This window comes from Coloeus monedula (assembly GCF_965178545.1).
Source record: "Coloeus monedula genome assembly, chromosome: 1".
In the NCBI taxonomy this organism is placed as follows: domain Eukaryota; kingdom Metazoa; phylum Chordata; class Aves; order Passeriformes; family Corvidae; genus Coloeus; species Coloeus monedula.
Window position 1 is genome coordinate 155,859,664 of NC_138781.1, and position 22,831 is coordinate 155,882,494.

General features: G+C 38.9%; 1 protein-coding gene across 12 annotated transcripts in view; it reads right to left on the bottom strand.

The window, feature by feature from the left end:
- Positions 1–22,831, bottom strand: part of PTK2 (protein tyrosine kinase 2) — a 194,117-nt gene that overhangs the window by 38,727 nt on the left and 132,559 nt on the right. For 4 of the 12 annotated variants that reach the window (XM_082284812.1, XM_082284807.1, XM_082284813.1 and 1 more), the window contains 7 exons: positions 18,802–18,832; positions 16,316–16,368; positions 7,759–7,842; positions 6,586–6,603; positions 2,859–2,915; positions 1,468–1,488; positions 324–421 (listed from right to left, as the gene is read on the bottom strand). In XM_082284812.1, the coding sequence (XP_082140938.1) occupies positions 324–421; positions 1,468–1,488; positions 2,859–2,915; positions 6,586–6,603; positions 7,759–7,842; positions 16,316–16,368; positions 18,802–18,832 (362 nt within the window). Of the gene's footprint in view, positions 1–323; positions 440–1,467; positions 1,489–2,858; positions 2,916–6,585; positions 6,604–7,758; positions 7,843–16,315; positions 16,369–18,801; positions 18,833–22,831 lie in introns of all 12 variants that reach the window. The other 8 variants (XM_082284818.1, XM_082284815.1, XM_082284816.1 and 5 more) reach the window with 8 other exon arrangements.

A 22,831-nucleotide genomic window follows, 5' to 3' on the forward strand; every position in this document is an offset into this window, starting at 1 on the left:
TCTCAGTCTTTCTAGAAAAACTCATAAGCACCATCCTAAATTACACAAGTCCTGCCAACCTCCCTGGTTTGACTGAGGTGATTCTTGTGCACTGGGATTTTGCTGGATCAGTGTTCAAGTATTTTGTACTTTATTTCAGTAAAACATAGGAACTTTATTAGGCTTTGTTGTGAGAGAGATGGTGACATTATCGCTGGAGCAATTTTTTATTCATTCTGGAAGATTCAGACCAAGTCCTCTAAGGAATACACTTTTTTTTTTTTTTTTTTTTTTTAACCTAGAAAAGCTTTATTGCTTATTTTCATTTGAGAAGTGAGGCTTACCGGGCTCATGTAAACTCCTTGGTGCACATCTCCAAACTGTCCTTCCCCAATGCAGCGCCCCAGCTCAATCCTCTCCCTTTGAATTTCATAATCTCTGGCTACAAGAATGTAACAGACTTGAAATATTAAGTTTTTGCTGAAGGGCAAGAAAATAATCCACAAGACACAAAACTCAAAGTAAGTCACTCAAATGTCTCACATATGAATAACTAAGATTAACATTTGCTGCACACCAACCTATAGAGATGCTGCACACACACAGTGGAGACCTCTCAAACCTCTTAGAAGTTTGAACCAAAGCAACGGGAAAGGAACTGTGAAATCAACATTGTTAAATTAACTATGCACTTATTTCAGTGCAATTACCGTAATTAAATCCTTTTTAATTACAGCTGGTGAAAGACAAAGCACACGAACAGTTCAGGGCAACACCAAAGACACAGCCTCAGCACACATCCCTTTGGCTGTTTAAGAGAACTCCACCATGTGGTATTTTAGATTTTGGAACCATCAAAAGAGCCCAGAGAACTTTTAAAGAGGTAACTGCAAGAAAAAAAGTACAGGAACAAGAGCATGGCAAATAAGAATAAAATGAAAGACTGAAATTTTGAGTGCACTACACCTCTGCCAGTGTGCAACTGAAGTGGAATTGAGATGTTTGGTGGCCTTATGCAATTTTGTTAATGTCATGGTTTAACAGGCTGAGAATATTACTGATAAAAATGGCTCAGTACTTCAGCAAAACATTTAATCAATTGCAATTGAATGATTTCATTTGCAATTTAATTTCTAGCAGACATGAAAAAATATTTCAGGAATAGCAGAAAAGCATGCACAGTATATGTTTTCATCTCCACTTGTATCATTCAGATAAAAAAATATAACCAACCAGCTTAGCACTTCATAACCTTGACTTTGACATCATTAACACTACAGAAGTAATGTTATCTAGAGCTGGCTAACAAGGTGATGCCTTTTTCATCTCTTTTTTTAATTACTGCATTTTCCTCTTTAAAATCCCAAAGCTAACTGGTTTAACTATAAATAAATAATGTTTATTAAATGAAAGTGAATAGTAAGCTTAAAAATTCCACATCATTCCAAACTGCAAGCATACAGGGATGGGTAAAGGGTCTCCTGTTACCTTCATCTATTCCATAGCTTTCTGCAGTGCAATTAAGAGAAAAATCAAATGCTTACTTAGACAGAGCTTCTTAAAATCAAAACAGGACAAACATTTTTAACATTAAAAAAAAAAAAAAAGAAGAAATATACTGATGCAATTTTAAGTTTACATTAGCAAAAGTCAGAGGTCTGTTCTTGTGATCTTTACTGACTCAGTCCTTTGGGAGCTGAACACTTGAGTCCCCTTCAATCCAGCAAAGCATTTAATGAAATTTCCCTCCACAGCCCATCTCATGGGTTTTGCATTGAAGCCATATTCAAGTGTTCAGCACATCCAGGGCTGGGCCCACAAGTAATTACTTCCATAAGAATTTAAATAAAAAGATTGTGGGGGGGTGGGGGGGGAATAAATTACATAAAGTGAATCTGTTAACCAAAATAAAGGATGTAATTTATCACAGTATGTTTTGATCCTGAAATGATGCTAATAGAATCATATAGTAACTTAGCTGCAAGACAGTAAAAATGCTCTGTTTATTTCTGGAAAACATATATTCTTGCTTTTCAAATACTGATGTTCAAATATATATATGTTTTTCAAAACATATATTCTTGCTTTTCAAAGATTTTCCACAGTAGTGGAAACGATGCTGTGAACACTGAAGTGATCATGAAACATTCTGCCCCATGGTGAGCTCAGAAATCCGTGTAAGTTCATGGTCCCTCAGCAGAACGTGCCCCCAGCTCAGCACCATCCCCCTCTCACACTGACCAAACCCAATGTTTTGGCAGGATTCTGCATCAATGGATTGTCTGCTTCCAGAGAAATCCTTGGTTGCCCAAATGCAACTGGAATTTCCCAGATGCAGCTTTTAAAATCAGAATATTGGACTTTCACGTTAAATGAACTGGCCTTGACAGTTTAGGATTGTATCACAATTCAGACAGGCTGCAACACAAAATCCTTGTGGTGGCTACAGCACCACTGCTTTTACTTCAAAGATGAAGACTCAGCAGAACTTTGAATTTTTGTTTTTGTTCCCCAAGTCTTTCATCTTTAACAAAATTCCATGTGATACAGTTGAGTTTTCCTCTCTCATGGAACTGGAGAGTGCCATGTCTGTCACAGAGCAAGGTGAGATACAGCCAGACAGCAATGCACAGAGCTTGCCACATTGTTTGCTCTTATCACAGAGATCTTATCCAATCTTTAAGTGTTATGTTCAGCGTAACAATCAAAAAAAATCCACATTTTGTGATAAAAAAAGAATTTCACTGTGAAATCACAGAGAGCAGGAAACCAGAACATTTTGTTTGCACATTTATTAAATAAGGCTGAAATATTTCAGTCCCTGCTAAACCAAGGAAGCTTTTGGATAGGAAAGTTCCCAAGTTAACCACGGCACTTACTTGAGGGCATTGTGTAAGTGTCTTCTTCATCTATAATCTCTGCATAGTCATCAGTCTCTGCAAAGGAGGAATTGAAGAGTTTTGGGAAAAGCAGATGAAAACAATTCTCCAGAACAACATCTCCAATTTATCAAGGCTGATATGTCCCAACCCCCAAGTTCAGCATTGCTGGGTCACACTTAACACAGCATGACTAAAACTTGCTCATGCATAATTTATGGTATGATAATGATCTCAGTGCCAATTTTATTACATCACATAGATACACTAAAGAAAGAAGAAAAGGGAGATTCACTTGTATTCAAAAAAGTTCAAGTGTTGCAATTGGGACCCATCTAAACTGTTGACTTAGAATCTTTCTAACAGCGAATTCCATTGCAGTAAGAAGAAAAAATTATTAATGAGTTAAATTGCTTTACCTTCAATAAAGTGTGAATAACAGTTTGCTATTTTTTACGTCAAACAGGCAGAAGACACCAATGATGTTCCAGGGCAGCATCCCCTTACTGTCAGTGTGGCCAGGTGAGTTATTTACCACAGAGTCTTCTAGAGCACAAAGACCTTTTAAAGCCACACTCTCACAACCATTTGTCTTGCAATTTTACTTGTTTAGTGGAGATTCACCACTAGTTTTGCTGTCAAGAATCAAGATTTCATGGACAGGTTTTGGAAACAACTTCCCAAAATTATCAGAAAAAGGACAGTGCACTTCTTCCTCTGTTTAAAACTTGCAACTTTTACATCATCTGTTCTCAAAATAGTTTAAATGGTGTCAAGTCACATCAGAAGGTTCTTGCCCTGAAGAACTTCCAGTGTGTGTGCGCAGGTCATTTCCTAAAGATCAGATCAATTCCTCCAGCAGTTTTAAAGCCAGTCCACAACAGTGGGTTCATTTTTCACTTCAAGGCTGTCAAATTCTACTCACCAACTTCAAATGCAAAGAGAAGTTCTCAAAACTGAGTAATTTCAAACCTAGTTTTCGTGGTTGGTTTCAGGTGATCACACACTGGAAAGCCTCTGGAAGCCATTATTTCCTCCCCCTTTTCCCCCATCTGCCCTGGAGCATATGGATACATCCCTACAGCTCCCTGGCATTGTTTCTAGAGCGATGGCTTGGACTGGGACAAAGTTACAGTGAGTGGGAAAAAGGATGGGATCGTCCCTCAGCTCAAGCCAACCCTGACACCAGAGCAAGGCTCATCAACACTACACACACAGATAAGCAAGAGGCTCAGTTTTCAGGTAAATTGAATATTCAATGATTAGGAAACTACAGGCTGCCTATAACCTTTGAAGTTCAACACACTTCAGAGAGTTAGTGCAATTTTATGATTCTAGTTTTTTACTACTTAAATAAAATTAAAGCTGGTTTTTCTTTTGAACTCCTGTAGGAATATGCCAGGTGTTGTAAAAGCAGAACTGGGAAATTTCATGTTAGTTAAATTTTTGCTCAGCAATTTCTATTTGGGACATAGCAAAACACAAGTCACCTAATAAAAATGCAGTAAATTATAAAGACAGTGCACAATTCCGAACAGGCAGCACGCTCCAGAGGCACTTATCTCTTTCTTGGTATTATATTTTCTTCCCTACATTATAAACTAATGTTTTTTGTAAAAATAAGCTTTAAAAAAAAATCCCCAACATGATGGGGATAAATCACTCTACTTCCTTCTAATATTGTGATAGGATTTTGTTGAGAGTATCAGAAAGTTCTTTATCTATGTTAAAATTGGGCTGGATGAAAGCTATTTTAAGCATACTTAAGAAAAATTTTCAAAGTTTGGAAACCAGAACTGGTGCCACTTAAAAAAACCCGCACGCTTGTCACAGTAGGTTACAGAACAGCGCTTTCAGAATGTGATCAATGGCAGGGCTTGTTCATCTCTCTGTTTTAAATTAATGAGTTAATTCATACTAAAAGCATTCGCAGAACAGCACAGAGCACTTTACATGGTTTTGATACATTGCCCAAAGCCATCATGAAACCAGAAGTGTCTTCATAATCAAGCCAAATAAATTAAATGTACACAATTCACTACACAAATATTTCTTGTTCCACATTTAGCACTCTGGAGAGGAATATATAAAAAATTAATTCATTTATATATCTGGCATTGTGTCTGGGAATTAGAGGAAAATTCAGTCAAGGCATCCACACTGATAGACTCAAAGTGTTCTGAATTAAAGAGAATTGACCTCCCTCACAGAGGGGCTTGAGCCCAGGATTAATCATAGACTGAGACTCTAACCAGTTCTCCTAAATCCAGAACTGTGTCTGCTTAGAGATACTCCAGAACCTACATGGAGCCTAAAGCAAAACTGAGCTGGGCAAGGCTCTCCAGGCTGCTCCACAAAGGAGGATGTGTTACAGCACTCCCAACAGCTGAAAACTCCCAACGAAGCAGCAATTCCAGATGTCCTTGGCAAGTCTAGAAAAACTCAGATTTAACAACAGGGCTCATCACTGCTGTCCTCCTGGATTTTTAAACCCAGCACCATCACTTGTTATGATTCTTGGAGATAGCAAAATGAACAGTTGCTTTCAGGAAAAGGTACTGGTGGTCACACACGTGAATGAGCCAATTTGAGCTTTACTAAGTCTGAATGCATTTATTGAACTGTAGGGAGAAACATCCTAGGGTATTAAACCCATAATAGCTAATCCATGACCTTAACCACACTTTTGAACTTCCCTTTTTTATCATTTTTCCTATTTATCGAAGCTCGTAATTTATAAAAGAAGGTAAGTTCCAATAAAAAGCTATGTAGGGGTAGTATCTGAGATATAATTTTTAAATTTATGACACAGAAAATGTCCTTTTGATGTTTAAGAAAAGAAAGGAAACTGTGTGGTTTAATATTTAGTTTATATCTGAAGGAAAGGAGATGAAAAGTTAATATACCCCCTTCATATTTTACTGAAAGGAAGGTCACAAGACGTGATCTCTATTTCCTCTTATCACCCTCTTTTGCATATTGCTTTTATGCCCTTTTAGTGCCTCCTACTTAGAAGAATAAAGATATATATGCTATCAGTAGCAGCAGTTTGATTCTTTCCCAACATCAGATGGAATCCTTTAGAAAAATAGCTAAAAATCTCTTTTATAAAAACAAAACCCAACTTGATTTCAGAGGAAAAAAGACTTACGAAGCCTGCAGCAGTCAAATACTCTGTAGTAAGTTTCAAAGTTTTTTTAACCCCAAACATTAAAATCTGTCTTTAAAATAATTAGTTTGAATAGCTGAAACCTGGTTCATATTCATGTATTCTATCTGCATTAATCTATCTTGTACAGATTCTTTTAATGCAAGGAGCACTTTGATGCCTTTAAAGCATTACTCAGTAGACTCATTTCTCAGGTGTTACATCCACTGATCTCACCAACTGACCAAATTAATGATGATATAACCATTTCAATCAAACTGGACACTCTTGCAAACCTCTAAACCTTTGCATCATGCCACAAATCTCATTGCAAACACATGCACCACCACATCTCTGTGTGTTTGAAATAGAATTTTTCCTTTTCCAATTCCAGCTTAGCAGAAAGCATTAGTTGCACAGCCTGTAAAGTACAGTATTTATCATCTAATACCCAAAGCAGACCACTTTTTAACATTAAAAGCTGTATAAAATGTATTACTGAAAAGTTCATTAAGTGGTATATGGAGATAAGAGTTGCATATTGCACGTTAGTAACACACAGACTAGAAAACATATTACCGTCCCCACTAATTTCATCTGCAGATCCAGGTGGCATGCAAGGAGAGAGAAAAAAGAGGGGGAGAGAGAGGGGACAGAGAAGGGGGAGGGGAAAATATACTATTAAATTCATGAGTAATCCAAAAGTATTCAGACTGTAGTTATTTTATATACCTGACTCAAGAGAAACCAGAAAAGTAGCAGAATTTAAGACTTCTCACCTAAAACCCAAGGGACAGAGATACACTCTAAGAAGCTTTTATGATGAAACAGAGTTAATGACTCTCAAACACAAAGGTACCCAAAAATTAAATTTGGAACTGGAACTAGTTATTTTAATGCATTGCTAAGAAAAGTCAATTTCTAGGTTTATTCAATACTTTAAAGCAGTTCTCCTACAGCCGTATGAGTTGGCTGAACTTGACTCTGCACATACACTGAGGACTTTGGATAAGCAGAGTTGGTGTTGACCCTCCCAGAAGAAATGCACTCCTGAGACATCACCAAGACATGAGTAAGAAATGGAACCATCTAAGTTTTAATGACACAGAGCATTGTGCAGTTGTACAAGGCTGAAATTTAAACTATGGGAAAGGGAGCAAATCTACAAGGAAGATTTCAAACAAACACTGGATTCCACGTGTACTGCAGCAGCCCTACTGCACACCAAACTCCACAGCACAAGCTAAGGCAAGTATTTTAGACAGATTTTATAGATAATAGGAAATTCTTCTTACCCCTAATAAAGCCAAACTGGTCCAGACCAGGGTTGGACCAGTACGCAGCCAAAAGCATCACTGTATTCTGTGTTTAATTCAAAGTGATCTCAGCTGATGCTTATTGTTGCTATTCTGTTTCATCCATAAGCATGCTGTATCAGGGGTCCAAGAATGAAGTCAAAATATATTAACAAAAAAAAAGACAGCAGACAAGGGCTGCGTAACTAAACAAAGAAAATAATTTATTATATTTGTCATTGTAGCATATGATGCTCGAAAACAAGTTCCCCATAAAAACGGGGACCAGCAAGCTGGTGATGCTGCACACAAATCCAATCCAACAGGAGGAAAACATAAGGAAATTATTCTTGGAACTCTGTTTACCGGAGGCTAAAGTAGTTTACAAACAGTAACTGAGTTAGTATATCCAGCTTTTGGGTTAATAAGGCAGCCTAGACAAAGAGCAGAGCAGTACCCTTGGGCGGCGACTCATGGGCACAGAAGACGAAAGGCAGAAAGCGTCTAGCTTTCTTTACTTTATGCTGACAGTGATTGACTCCTTTACAAAGAGGCAAGAAAAGGAAAGAGAAAAAAAAACAGAAACAAATTATTTGGAAATAAAAGAGAAGAGACTGAAGAGAACATCTACAATGAACGAACATAAAGGTTTACATTACAATTCTGTATACCCAAATGAAAATACGAAGGTTGCTGAAACTCTAAAGCATTTTTGGTATTTTCCTTCAAATTCCTTTCTACAGTAATTAATATTTCAGTTTTTAAAAGTGAGACTAGAATCCATTAAAAAGTCAGCTTTTGTCAACTATGAAGACCATTCATCAACAACACAAAGAATATTGTCTACCCCAGAAGTGCAACCTTCTTTTCCAAGGTTCCCATCTAAATTCTGTCAGATGGTGTTACAGCTATATTCCAGTTCAAGTGGCAGCCACCAGACTTAAACATGTATGTATTGACTATCTGAACCCTTAAAACAACACAAAGGAAGTATTTCACATAGCAGGGTTACACAGAACAAGAAAAGACATGGTTTTTCTATCTCCTGAAATACAGCACTGACAGATTTTATGATCTCAAATCTGCCACTGGTGTCTTACTCCCAGTGCAGACCTGCCTTGCCAATGGATATTCTAGCTCTGCAAGGATCTCTGGGTGAACACCCCACAGCACTGTCCTCACTGCCCCCTTTCCCAGTCACCCCACTGCATTTTTTAGCAAAGTGCTTATCAGGAATGCTTATCAGGATGAGGGAAATTGTGGAGTAGGAAAAAATACAAAGAAGCCACAACTGATTCCATGAGGTGAGAAAGGACACGAGATGACACTCAGCACCTCAGGATACCTGCTCCTTTTATTTCTCTTGTTACCTGTTTGCTCCTCTCTGCTTCCCCCTTTTTCCTCTCTCTAAGGAAATGTGAGAAGTGGTTTAAAAAGCCAATTAAATAAAAAACCTGTATCCTGCTGCTGGTAGCTCTTCACAGCCAAAACTCAAGAGTGAGGTCCAGCCACTTGGAGTTACACAGGCTGGGGGTTCAGGTGTTAAAAGACAAGCCCAGTACCACAGCAGCAGCTACTGGGACAGTGAACCAGTCAGTGGCAGGAAGAGTGCAGGAAAGGTAGAAAAGGAGAATTACATTTTAATTAAAAAAACTTCAACAACCAACAAAAACATCATAAAAACTGCTGGGTGATGGAGCAAACAGGATTCATTAATCTAGTGGGAAAATGATCATATCAGAAAGACAGACAGAACATTAATCAGATTCAGTGTTAAAAACTAAAAGAGGTGCAAGGAGAGGGCAAAATGCTTGACTCAGTGTATCAGTACTTCCATTTGTCTTGGTTTAAGACAATTTAAGGGGGAACAGTCTGAGTTCTCCCCCTTGATACTCCCAAAGGGACTTCTCTTCCTAACATCACGACAGACAATTTTCAGCACTGTCATTCTAGCACAAGCCTCAGGTAACACTCAAAAAAAGCTTCCGATATACTACGAAAGAAAAGGTAAAAATACTGCACCTAGTTTAAGTAACTACTGAAAAGGTGTAGACATGAGAATGAGGGAACCCAACACTCTGTACTGAAATAGAAGAACAGGTATAGAGTCACTGCAAGCCATCTAAAAGGAAAGAGATGTTTCAACTCCTGACCTGCCTGCTCAGGCGACAGAGCTAATTTAAGCCTGAAGTGCTGAAATGCTGCTCACCCTCACACTGATAGGTGGCTGGCAGAAGCTGCTGAAACCTGACTAACCTATTTCAAATGAAGGGAACATTGCAAAGGCAAAGGTGTTTTTAATTCCTCATGTGCATGCCCTGATGCCCTGTGATGTGATGGTCTTACTCTTCCCTTGCCTTTCAAACTCTGCCTTTATGATTTACTGTCTGAAGTTTGTTCAACTATTTTGTCACACTGAATGGAAGATGCTTTAAATGAAGATGTCTTAAACTTACCACATCTGCAAGTCTAGCTACAGAAGAAAGTCGATTTGAATGAGTTGATTTTAAATTTTTAAAAACAGAAGCTCGATCACTTTCCCAGAAGTCTAGAAAATACCTTAATGAAATGGGTACTACTAAGAAGGATTTCCACCATTTCTCACCAGCTTCCAGCTGGGATATCACTGGTGCCCAAGAACGCTGCTGAAAACTGCACAGGACTTCTTTACTTAATTAGTTCCTCTACTCAGTATTCACTAAAATTATTGTGTTAAAAAAAAATGGCAAAAATAAGGCAAAAATCACTTGCTATGCAGTAACTATGTTAGAAAGAAAGAAACCAGGCTTTTACTGCCCTTTGTTTACAGGACAGTTACTACTGGAGCTCCTTGTATGAGCCGATAGCAAATACTGGAAGGCTGAACCTGATAATATCCCATTCTACTTTGGTTGTACATTCTTAAACCAGTCTAAGGAAAAACTCTGGAAAAAAAACCTGCAGAAAGAATAAATCTACTGATTTTTGAGCTTTTGAACTAAAATGAGCACTATGGGGTTGTCACGTCAAATATGTTTCTACGCAAACAACAAACCCCCAAACCTGCATGGAACATTTCTCCAGCCATACTACACTGCCACTCTTTGCAAAGCAGAAGTGTCTGCTCAAATGCAATGAGAGGCTCACAAATGAGGAGCACAGGAGAGTAAGAACTCCTTAACCAGCACCACAGGCTGATGGAATCAATGCAGGAACTTCCTGTACACCAATATGGAAGGAATCTCTTTAGAATGTTACCAGAATTCATTCTGGTCTTTTTAAGCATGAAAAGAAGCCTTTTAGTCAGAATAAAATAGAAAAAAATAACAGCACCAGTCTATTCAACTGTCATGGGAATTTGAAATACTGCAATTTATTAGCATTAAGGGCATTTTCAACTGTATTATCTTATTAATCAGTGAAATAGCTGGGTGAGTTAAGAAGCAACTCCCTCCTCCATGAACCTGGAGACTAATGACTTGCTCAAGGTTTGTAAAATTAATCTGCAGTAAACCTTAAGCCTGAATGTCTCCCAGTGCTGGGACCATATGGCAGAGCTACAGCTCTAACAAAGTCTTTATATTCCTCAAATTACTTAATAACTACTTAATTTGAATTTATAACTATGTAATTTATGGCAAGACTCTCAGTCTTTCTTTTCAGAAGTGAGCTGTGGAGTACAACACAGCTGAGCTGTGACACAGTCCTAAGTGTTCAAGATACATTTTTTCATCTAAAAATTTACTTACATTTCTCAGCTTTTAGAGTGTCTTGACAAAACGGACACTAAAAAACTGCCAATTTTTCAACCTCAAGCAAAGGACACTTTTTTTCCCCACCAACTAACTCAAAAGGAACTAAGTAATACAAGTCCTACACAAGAAACTCTTTTAGACCTGGGCACAGGGCAGACTTTCATCTGGAGCACAGGAATCGCGACACACAGCGTGCACTGTGCTCTGCAAGCAGAAGTGATTCAATAAAATTGTATTTGTCTTTCCACCCTGCTCACAGCTTTGCTGCTGATCAGCCTCACCCCGGGACAGACAGTCGGTCCTTTCACATGCCAACATCTCCTTCATTCAGAGCACTTTGAAGTGGTGTAACACTGACATCAGGTGAACAGATTTTTTTTTTTTCCTCTCCTGTTTGTTGTGTTTTCACATTTGGCTTCTGCTCTACAGGAAACCTCCTGAAAGTCTCTTTTACTCGCAAACTATACCACAGAGGTTTTTTTCTGCATGATAAAATCTCACTTAAATCAGGCTTACCTCCTTCAAAACAGGATTTTTGTTCCAGTCAAACTGAAATTTCAGGTGAATGGCATTACTAAACTGGCAGCTCCCTTAAACAGGATCTGCTCCTAAGCAGCACCTTAGAGAAGAACTCTCACTTCACTGCCAGGATCAAGAGTTAATCACAGTGTGATTTAAGTGCAACAATATAATGTTACAAATTTGTGATTTTAAAGCAGAACCTGGACATTCGATGAGAAGCCCCTCTTTCAGGATATTAAAACCCTTCAGCTCCTATACAGAAACTTGTTCCAAGAGATCATATTTCTCCTTCATGGGGCATGTTACTGAATATATCTAAACCATGGGATAGAGGGGCAATGGCACAACTAGAATTGTTAGAAACTCCTACCATCATTTCAAGATGCACTTAGAGCTATGCCCCTTTGAGTTTAAAATGTTGCTTATGTTAGTGACAGCATCTGCACCAGCTGGGCAACAGAGTAACAACCCAGTTTCTCTTTAATATACCTAGTTCCCTCTTCAAGGTATGTGTCCTGGGGTTTGCTACTCAGGTGCCTTGAACATTTTGCTTTATCAGCTGAAACAGGGACCATATTTTCAGAGACCTTTTAATTTCCTTCACCAAATAAGCCCATACTAAAGTTGTAAAATCAGCACCTGCTTTAACCAGGACTAACCCTGTGGCACATCCTAAAAGCCCCTTCAGACACATTCCTTGTGCTGGCTACTGAGCTGATCTCTCCCTTCCTGCCACCTTCCCACTCACAGCTCCCACCCCACAAAAACATCATTTTATAACAGTACCTGAATATCCAAATGCCAGGAGGGACTGCTTAGAATCACAGGAGCCTTTAGGCTGAAACAGACCCTTAAGATCATTGAGTCCAACCATCACCCCAGCACTGCTACGAACCTGCCAAGACTTGTTCAATACTCTGCTTGTTCAATGCTCACTGAAACACACGGGCCTGAAATGTCATATTCTGTGGCACTGCATGGAAAGTAGCATTTGAGCTAGGATTAAAAAAATTCATTAATTCTCTAGGGCAAAGGAGGCACAGCGATTAGCCAAGGGATGCAAAAGCATATTTATTCTTCCTAGTCATATTTACATAAGCACAGAAGGGGCAGAAGAAACCAAAGAACTGTGTCAGAAGGAATTTATGTAAAAAGGGAGAAAGCAGCTACTGCTGTACTGATTTCATTTTATGAAGAACTTTTTGTAATATATAATTGACCGGGTAAGTTATTATTTTTGGAACTATGTGTATCTGGAAATACAAGATCACCTTACCAAGGTTAATGTTTGCTATTTAAAAACAAACTGCTGGCCAAAGTAAGTTCCTTTAGACTAGAGCAGAGCATTTTAATAAGGTGTCTCCAAGCCAAACAGTGGAAATACAGTCAATAAAATTAGAGTTAACTGGTGTGCTGCTTCTTACACATTTGATATACTATTTGCACAGAGCAAATCGTTTAGCCTTACCATTTCCTGAGTGTACACTCATGGCTCAGTACAAAGAACTCTTTTTTAATGTTAAGACAGATGCAGAGGGACAAGGAGGTAAAAGCTGCAATTACTTATTAGCTAAAAACATGCATTGTTTCTGGTAAATCACAGCAGCTTCAGCGAAAACATCAGATGACTACCAAAGAAATCTAAAATCCAACTAATTTAATTTAGCTTATTTGTAGTTACTTCTAATGTTATACCCACACAAATATGCTTTTAAAAAGAGGGGAAATCTGGCAGGCATCTCAGATGCACACAGTGTCCACCGCAGGAACAGAGAATTTGAGGAAGCAAGGTAGACAACATCAGAAGAAACAGAAGCAGCAGAAGGTGTGTGGTGAAACCTGGTTCAGTGACACACAGATTCCCAGATCCAGAAATTTGCTGCTTTGGATTCCTGAAACCAACTTCATCCTTCACTAGTTTGAAAAGGCCTTTATTTAGAGGAGGGAAAAAAAAATCAAGAGGATTTACAAACCTTCTATCATTGTGTGCTTTGGAATACTGGAGCACTTGGAAAAGCCCAAGTTTTTACTTCACTAGACAAGAAATATTTAAAGGTGTGTTAATAAATATTACAAAAAGACAAGGTGTCTTTCACTAACAGGTTCCTTTTTAAACCTGCAAAGCTTCAGACAAATACCTGAACTTTCAGACCAACAAATCATGTTTTAAGCTGGGTTTGGATATTGCTGGTTTCCCCAAACTGTGGCGAGGAACTCACTGTAAAACTTCCCTTTTGAACTAAGCGTGTTAATACTATAAATATACCTGACTTCTTAATTTTTTTGCTGAATCTTTATTTTAGATTTTTGCTATTTATCTTCAGCATCAGGAGAGGTCTAAACAAAGGGGAGTGATGTCAGTGAAATCAAACAGCAGAATTAATTTACAATTTAAACCATCAAAGGCGTGGAGCCGTTAACAGATGTCAGAGAGTTACAAAAGCTCATCTTATCTGAAACCTTTGGCTCTGAGCCACTGCAATGTCACCAGAGAAAAGCTCCTGTTTTGCACCCCACGGCAGCACCCCCACGGCTGGCTCTGCCCTGGCTGCTGTCAGGCTCTGCTGACCTGGGACTGGGCTGAGCTGAGCACCGTGCACGGCTGGTGCCTCCCTTGTTCCACACTGATGGATCGGTTCCATCTGACAACAGGAGTGACACTTCTCCACATCTACATCAAGTATTACTTCATTTATAGCAAACTGATTCCTCTGGGGATTCAAGAGATTCTTACAGAAAGCAGCTCCTGAGAATAACCCCTGTCATGTGAGTTAATCTCAGCAATCTGCCTCTGGTTTAAATTTAATACAATGACATACTCCATGTATTTCAAATAAATTTGAGGGGAAAAAACCCAACAACAAAAAAGATATTTATGTTCTTTGTCATTATATTACAAAAAGAAAAAACCCTTGAGACTGAATATTAAATGCACTGGTTTGAACCCTTCCAGCATTATCAGTGGTTTGTAACATGGTATAAAAACCAGCATCAAGAACAGTAGTTTAACTGTGGAAAGATATAAAACATTCCTACAACACAAGAATTAATACCTAATTGGTTCTGATTTTGATATTGGCAAGAATGAGAATGATATTTTCTGGTTTAATTTTACTGCACTGCTAACAGGAGCCAGCTATGCAGCTCAGTGTCCCTGACATTCACCTGACCAACCAGCTCACCTCCAGCACTGCAACTTCTGCTTCTTCTGTGGTGCTACAGGAAAGCTCTCATTTCCCCCTCATCCACCTTCATGTGATGCCCTGAATGCCAGAGCTGGGGTACTCTAACTGATTTCCCTATACTAATTTCAAAATGCTGCTTTAGAAGAGAAGTGTTTGTGCTCTGAAATGCCAGAGAACATCAGCAGAAGATACCTGAATTTGTAAAGTCAGAGTGACAGCAAGAAACGATTGTGAAGTCAGCATTTATTACTGGTTTTATTAATAAAAGTATTATCAGCATTCTCAGAAAACTGAAGGAGTGAAAATTTGAGGCTGCAGACAGTATGATGTTTTCATCCTGAAGATCAGCCTTTTTGAGGGTGAGTGGAATAATTAAAAGCACAGTGCTAATCACTTCAGAAATTTCCACTTTTTTAACAGCTAAAATGAACCACATATATAAGAATCAAAAGAGAACATGCTGCCCATGCTTTATTCTTATCTACCTGATTTACTATACTTGCTTGACAGGCACTGAAGGAAGAAGAGCTGCTATTTGACTCCAAGAGGCCACAGTAACTGGTGCAGCTCTATGACCCCACTACAACTTTATCCTCATTTTAACTCCAGACCCTCTCACGTATTTTCTTGCCATGTCTGTTTACTTGAGCTTCCTATGCCAAGGAGCCAATCTGAAACACCTTTTAAAAGTGGGTAAGGGTGGGAAAGGGAATCTGAGAAGCAGGAAATTAGTCAAATGTCTACATGTCTTTCCTCCTCATTGTATGAAATGTGTTGGGGCTTTGAGTGTTTGCCACTAAGTGCACATGTAAATGTTAAAGTGGGGCTGAAGCCTCCCTCTAAGTCAGGGGTGGGAAATCCACTGAGTCACAGTATTGGTTCCTCAAGTTTGTGGCCAAATACTAGAAACCTATAGGAATAGATCATAATATAGAAACATTTTTGCATTAAAGTCCCCTTATATACCCCTTGTATACCCATTTAGAAATACAGTTTCCTACTAAGACACTGAATCAATTCTTCAAAATTATTTAAGATTCTGTAACAGAAAAATGTTCTCCCTCAGGCATAAAAAAAACCCCACAGTAACTTAGAGGACTCTTAGAAGCCTATAAGGTACAGAAATAACACGTATTACCTCACATACCCATCCTTCAATTAACTTGTCATTTTCAATAGCAAAACTTAAATGCTTTTATCTAAACAGCTACAGAAAAACAGCTATTAAGTTTCTCCTTTCTGTAAAGCAACGATTAATATTTAATTGCATATTTTCCCTTTTCAAAGCTGCTCCTTCACAATTAGCACATACTCAGGTAATTTCACTTCTAGCCGACGACATTCTACTTCATCACAAAGTTAAGTGGAAATACTGACAAGCAGCCTGGCTTTGAAGTAACTGCACAGATGTGGCTGTTGCATAAAAGTTTCTCTTTAGAAACTGCTCTACGAAGGCAGCACAGCTCCAGTTTGGAGCAGTCAGTAGCCCTGGAGCAGCAGCGAGTGGAAAAGCTGCCTGCACATCTGCCAGCTCCAGAACTGAACTCAGGTCCTGGGTTTGGATGAGCCTTACCTGACACAGAGACTGTGTGAGACCTCACTCCTTGCTTCTCATTGTTGGCCAGCCTGGAAAACAGAGGTTGGAAGCGCTGAATGCTGTACATTCTTCACAGGCACTAACACTGGGAATTCATCCCAACAGGCACCTACTGTAATTAGCAGGGCTGAGCCACCTCCCCCAGCCACAGGATGAGAGGGGGAGAGAAGGCAGAGAGGAATCTACCACTTCATCCCGTCTGGGGGAGCCAGAGTGGTTTTTAATTAGCATGGTTCACAGAAACCAAGTGAATTTGAAGGAAAACACAAAACCTAAACTGCACACTTTCAAGATGTGTGCAATCTGACTGTGCTTCTACTTTCTGTGTGATCTGTGGGAAACAGAGTGTGAATTGAGTTTCTGTCTGTAAGATTACTTATCCTGGACTATTTTGAATTAATTTGCATGTCAGCTAAATAAAGAAAACCAATTGCATTTAAATGTAGCTATGTTTTAATGTTCACTATGTTATGTCGATATTATATATTGTTCATTATGTGTAAATGTATTGCTCATTACATTTAAATGTTCATTATGTTATGTATATGTTATGTATATGTTATATGACACATAAATGTGCAAAAGGAAATTCTAACGAAGTCTCAATTTTTCATCACTTACATATATAACCAAAATTTTCAATGGTCAAGAGAGCACTGCACTTCATGCCTTCAGAAATCAGGAATTTCATCTGTCAAAGGCAAATCTTCCCAGATGCAAGATGCTGTTGGTTGGTAGTTTTGTGTATTTGATAAAAGCTCTGCTGCCAAACTCAGAGCATGTGTGGTACTCTTGTTAAACAGACTCAAGTGCACAAATTTAGTTTTGGTAAACTGCTCCAAAAATGAGAAGAAGCTTTTCCTTCAAACTTTATTTTACCCCAGAAATCCTTACAAATAAATAAGGGTTAAGCTTTATGTAATTAGAATGTTATCCTGTGTTTCTCACTTGTGCCTATTTAAGTAAATAGAAGTCTTCCTGCTTCTTGAGTGCACACTAAATTTACTGATTTTACTGCTTCCAGCCTCAACTTTTCTACCCTGAATTTTAACTTCTCTCTTTCTACAGCATGAGAAAGCTGCCTAATAGTGAGGGCTGCAGCAGAACCTGTGTGTAATCACTAATTCAGGAACAAACTGTATTCCATGCTCCATCCAGTAGTTAAGAAAGTAATAAAAATAGTTCTGAACTTCTTCAGAAATAAAGGAAGAAATGAGGTGACTGGGTCAAAGCAGGCACAGCCCCTGTGTCCCAAAATAAAAACAAGGAGGTAAAACACCATCAACCACTAAATGTCACTGGGTCTTTCAGCAGTTACCTCGTGCTACTGGACAGGGGTTGGCACCACCTGATAAAGTTCCAGGAGGACACTGCTGATGTATAACTCTCAACTCAGTTTGGATGTGGCCACTGAGAACAGTCAGATTACAAAAAAAGGAAAAAAAATCCAAAAAGTGTCTTGCTTTAAAGACTGGAGTTTAGGAGGCCACAACAAGGAACTGCCCATGGAAAGGTGAGACAAACATGATAGCTTCCAGAGAGGATGGAGACCCAGCCACTGACACCAGGGGAGTAGACAATCATCAGGAAGGATTAAAGGCTTGCCTACATTAGAGACCAACAACTCCAACAACAGAAGGAATTGTCTGAATCAGAGCTAAATCAGAAATTTATTCTTATTTACCTTAAAGTCTGGGAAGAATAAAAATGCAGAGAGGTGTCTTAGCATAATTTTTAAGAATTATTAGATGCTTGCAGGTAACTTGTCTCAGCACACCTTTAATAAAGTATCACCATAAAACCAACCAGGGAAAAAAATGCATCTCTGTTTGCCTGACATAGGATTGGTGTTTTCTAGGCATCCACAATTTTATTGGAGAAGAATTTTTCTATATTTAAAATAATAATGAGGTATTTACTATGCAATATGAATATTTAATAACTGCTATTCTTTATTACACTGAACCTATATCCCAATTTCAACTGGCCCCATTATGGAAGTTTTATTAAAAGAAGGACACATGACAGATTTATGATAGCAGCAAAAAGAGTACTTTCTGTATTTCACATAAGCCAAAAAGAGGACAATTAGGAAAAAGATGACCACAGACTGACTCACAGATTGAAACCACAATTCACAAACTGTTCAGCATCACTCCTATAAACTAAATTTACTCATGGACTCAAAAGAAATAGCCTGAATCTCAGTCAAGTCTTTTCCAAAACATCCTGCTTTTGTTATTGTCAAATATGATGGATGCATTAAGCACTTTTTGTCTCAGATTTTCTTTCTGGTATCCCTGTAGTTTAACACTGCTGTGAGGTTTTTATGCCCTACCTGCTATTTGTCCTGGAATCCAAAAGCAACAATAAAAGTTAGACACATGCAGAAAGTTCCAAAAGTATTACTATTTTTCAAAACAATTTTTTTAATACATAAGAAAAGAAAGCACAGAACTTACTTTGGTATTGATGGTAAAGCTCTTTCACCTTCTGTGTAAACAAGAAGAAAACAGGATTAAAGCTTTTACAAGTTTTCAAATAACCTCTCTCAAAGTGACATATATACGTGCCTGAAACAATAATCATCACAACCTCTCAGGGAAACGGAGGTGATTCAAAAGAATGCTCTATACATATATAAAGAGCAGCATATCAACAACTCCTTCTACCCATTGATACAGACCTTTAGGCAAACTCTCATCTGAGGAAACAACATACACAGAATATAAAAGCTCTTTTTTATTCTTAACAAATAACTCCAATAAATCACTTGCAGAAGGTGTGACACTATCTCATCTCTCTAGTAAGAAATGCTTTTCTTTTATCTCCAAGATGTCCTAAGTGCTAACATATAAATAAAACAATTGAATCCAACTTGGATTTCCAAGTAAGACAACTGAAATAAATCATTAAAGCACATATTATCATATTGATTTCACACTGGGTTGAGACTATAGAATAATAATGTTTTGTGCCAGGGAGTAAGTCAGCTTTTTGTACACTATATTCAAATCCTTGCCAGTCTTTCTTTGAAAATGGCAATGTGTATAAAAGCTTGGATGTACCTATTCAAAGGGTTTCTTTCCTATTGGATTTGATTAAACACTTGGTATTCCTGTGGGGAAGTTACTAATCCTTTAGCAAAACACCTTTTCACTATATTTGGAGTATGCAGAGAGGGAGAGAAGAGAGAAGATGGGTAATTAAATCGTATTTCACTCTCTAAATCAATGTAGCTCTGATAAAGTGACCTGAGAGAATGGCCACACTTGCAGAAAATAGTGACATACACTGTTTGCACAAAATCATGTAAATTCTCACTTTTCTCACAAATTAAAATTTCCAGAAATTATAGATGTAAATGACAGTCTCAGCTTTGTGTATTAAGGGACTGAGCAGAGAAATGCTCGATACCCAAAAGCCACACTCAAAGTGGCAAAATACACTGTTTTGGTACATTTTTTTGCTGTCTACAGGTAGAAAAGCACCATTTGGCTCAGCACCATCAGTCTGTTTTGATCTGTCTGATGGGGGATGTTGAAAGGGAAGTTGCAGAAAAGAAGGGAAAACAGAAGCTGCAATTTGGAAGATGTGGAGCAGCTCAGCAAAGTGACAAGAGCAAGCACCTGAAACTGGGGGGCAGAGCAAGGACAGTAAGATTATATAAGCAGGTGCAAGATAAAGGTACTGTGGTATGTTAGCGTAAATGATACCTTTTGGGGAAGGAAACAAAAGGCAAAGATCCTACAAGGCAGTGTGGAGTGACAAATAAGAGACCAATGGCGTGAAGGTGCAGCCTGGCAATGAAAGACTGGAGTGCAGGTACCCAAAAAAGAGAGACTGTAATGGGCACGAGAGGATTCAACCTGGAGGAAAACTGGACATCAAGTTTGAAGAAACAGGCACAAGAGGCCTGCCCACTGCTAGGCAGACCTCCCCAGGGCTGTGAAGAACACTCAAAAGAACCTTAAATTCTATGTCACACCTACAACTGGCAGTTATTAATTGTGAAATCATCCTGTGTTCTGGTTTACACCAAGTTATGCTGCTACTGCTGGTTATTCCAACACTGCTCCTACACTTGGCAACGGATTTAAGGATTAGATGGTGCTGCTTAATCACACGTGTTACTGGTGGAACATTGAGTCTCCCTCTGTGTTAAAAGAACTTCATTAAATTGTAAATTTAACCTTATCATTCTGTATTTTTAAATCAAGGTAATGGATGCACAATTAATAAGCAGCTATTCAAAATAATTCTCCTTGCTCTTTAATATGTAGCTCTATTGCGTGTTAACTGCACAGTATTCAAACTGCATTCTAAAGATGGAATTTTAATTTCCCCTAGGGCTTTTTTTTGTGGAGTATCATATTTGGGGACTTCAGAAAGATCAGTGAATGATTTCATTACACTTGATAGGAATTATTTCATAATACTTGCAGGGCCACAATGCTTCATATGTTCAAAGTACTGAGCTCAGATCAGATCTGACTGTTCTTCCCTTCTCTAGCCTCCTAAGAAAGTGAGAAATACCACAGGTGGCAACTGCTAGTGTGTGCCCAAGTCAAATACTACCTATCAAAGAGGATCTAAAGGAGATAAAGAGAGAATCTGACTTTCCAGTGTGGTATTAAATTTCCTTAAGGAAGAGAATCTCATTCTGTTCCTGCAAGCCTTCATTCCACTTTTTGAACAGCTTCCTATCAGTGAAAAATGCAAAGCAAGGATCGTAATAAAACATAATAAATCATAACAAAACCAAATCTCGATTCCATTGTAAGAGCAAATCCTTTCTAGGCACTTTGTGAGATAGGGAGAATGTGAATAGAAGTGGTCTTACACAGTAAGTTGAGTAATAGCATGATGCATTCAATGAGTTCGAAGAAGATGAAAAGCGAAAGGTGAAGGAATTGAAGGAAAAGTGAAGGAAGTGAAGGAAAGGTGACAAGCATTGAAGCAGTCTGGAAAACTGTGAGGAAAAAACAGGGATAGACAGAGAAAAGCAAAGACTGACCCAAGTTAAATGAGTTATTTGCTTCCAGATCCATTGGGAAACCGAGCAGCACACATGGGGCCACCATATCCACAACTGTTCCACCTGATCATCTCCCTGTTCACCATCCTCAGCTGAATTCCACCGGATATAACTGGCTTTGTGCTCATTACCATCAGAGCAACAGATCTGGACCTTTGTCCTCTGAGCTGATGGGGCTGACAGATCTGGACAAAGCAGGCTCAGCCCTGGGAAGAAGGAAGGAGCACCCAGAACTGCCTGGAAGCCACAGCCTGGTGCCTGCAGAAGGACTGGCTACAGGGACAACACATCCCACTCGGCTGCTGAAGATGTGTGTCAAGTGCAGGGCTGTAAAAGGACAAAGGAAACTGAAAAAGCAGGCAGATGTTTGGAAAAAAAAAAAAAAAAACACAAAAAGGCATCCAGGAATCAAAAAAACCTCATGCACTATTAAGTAGTACCAGAGGTGCACAGAGGAGTAGTAACGGGGTTGTCCAGAGAAGCTGTAGCTGCTCTATCCCTGAAGTGTTCAAGGCCAGCTTGGACAGGGCTTGGAGCAACCCGGGATAGCAGAAGGTGTCCCTGCCCGTGGCAGGGGGGGGTTGGAACTAGATGAAATTTAAAAGTATCACAAACCTGAACTATTCTGTCACTCTTCTGTGATTCTTCCCCTCCTCGATCACTGGATATAATTAAAGAAAAAAAGAATCTGCATGGAACTCCTGATCTTGCAGACGCCTACGCGCTCTCTGGATACAAACTGCTCACTTCAGGAGTTGCTGCCCAACTTGGTGCTCATCCTTTTACAGTTTATATCCCAAATAAAAGACCAAATATTCATTAGTACCCCTGCAGGTCTGAAGTCAAAATTTCTTACTAACAGCATCCCAGTTAAGGCATATGTTGTTTTTCACAAGTTGAAACCCACAACAATTTTGCCCAATTCTATATTCTTTTAAAGAAATGGGATATGCATGGCTGTAGTGGGGCTTCCACTGGATTGTCCAGGTGTTTCCACTCGGAGCAGAGCTCCATGCTGGACACAGCAGGTCCCAGGCAGCTCCAGTGGCCCCAGCCAGGAGGAATGTAAATTCTCCTCATCTGACTGAAATTATTGTGAAAGCAAAATCAGTGAGGGGTCAAACTAAAGAGGTAACAGAGGTAAAGAGGTAACATTCCTAAGAATGGAAACACATGTTGCCATTCCATTAAAATGAAAATGATGCCCAGGATAAATCTGCGTAAAACAAAAAGCACTTAAATGAATAACTTCATGAACTATTTAGTTTTGGTATTTTTGAACACTTCCACGGGCAGCTTGCTCCAATGCCTAACCACACTTTTGGTGAAGAAATTTGTCCCAACATGCAATTTAAACCTCCTCTGGAGCAACTTGAGCCTGTTTGCTCATGTCCTGTTACTTGAGAGAAGAGACCAACCCTCATCTGGCTACAACCTCCTTTCAAGTAGTTGTA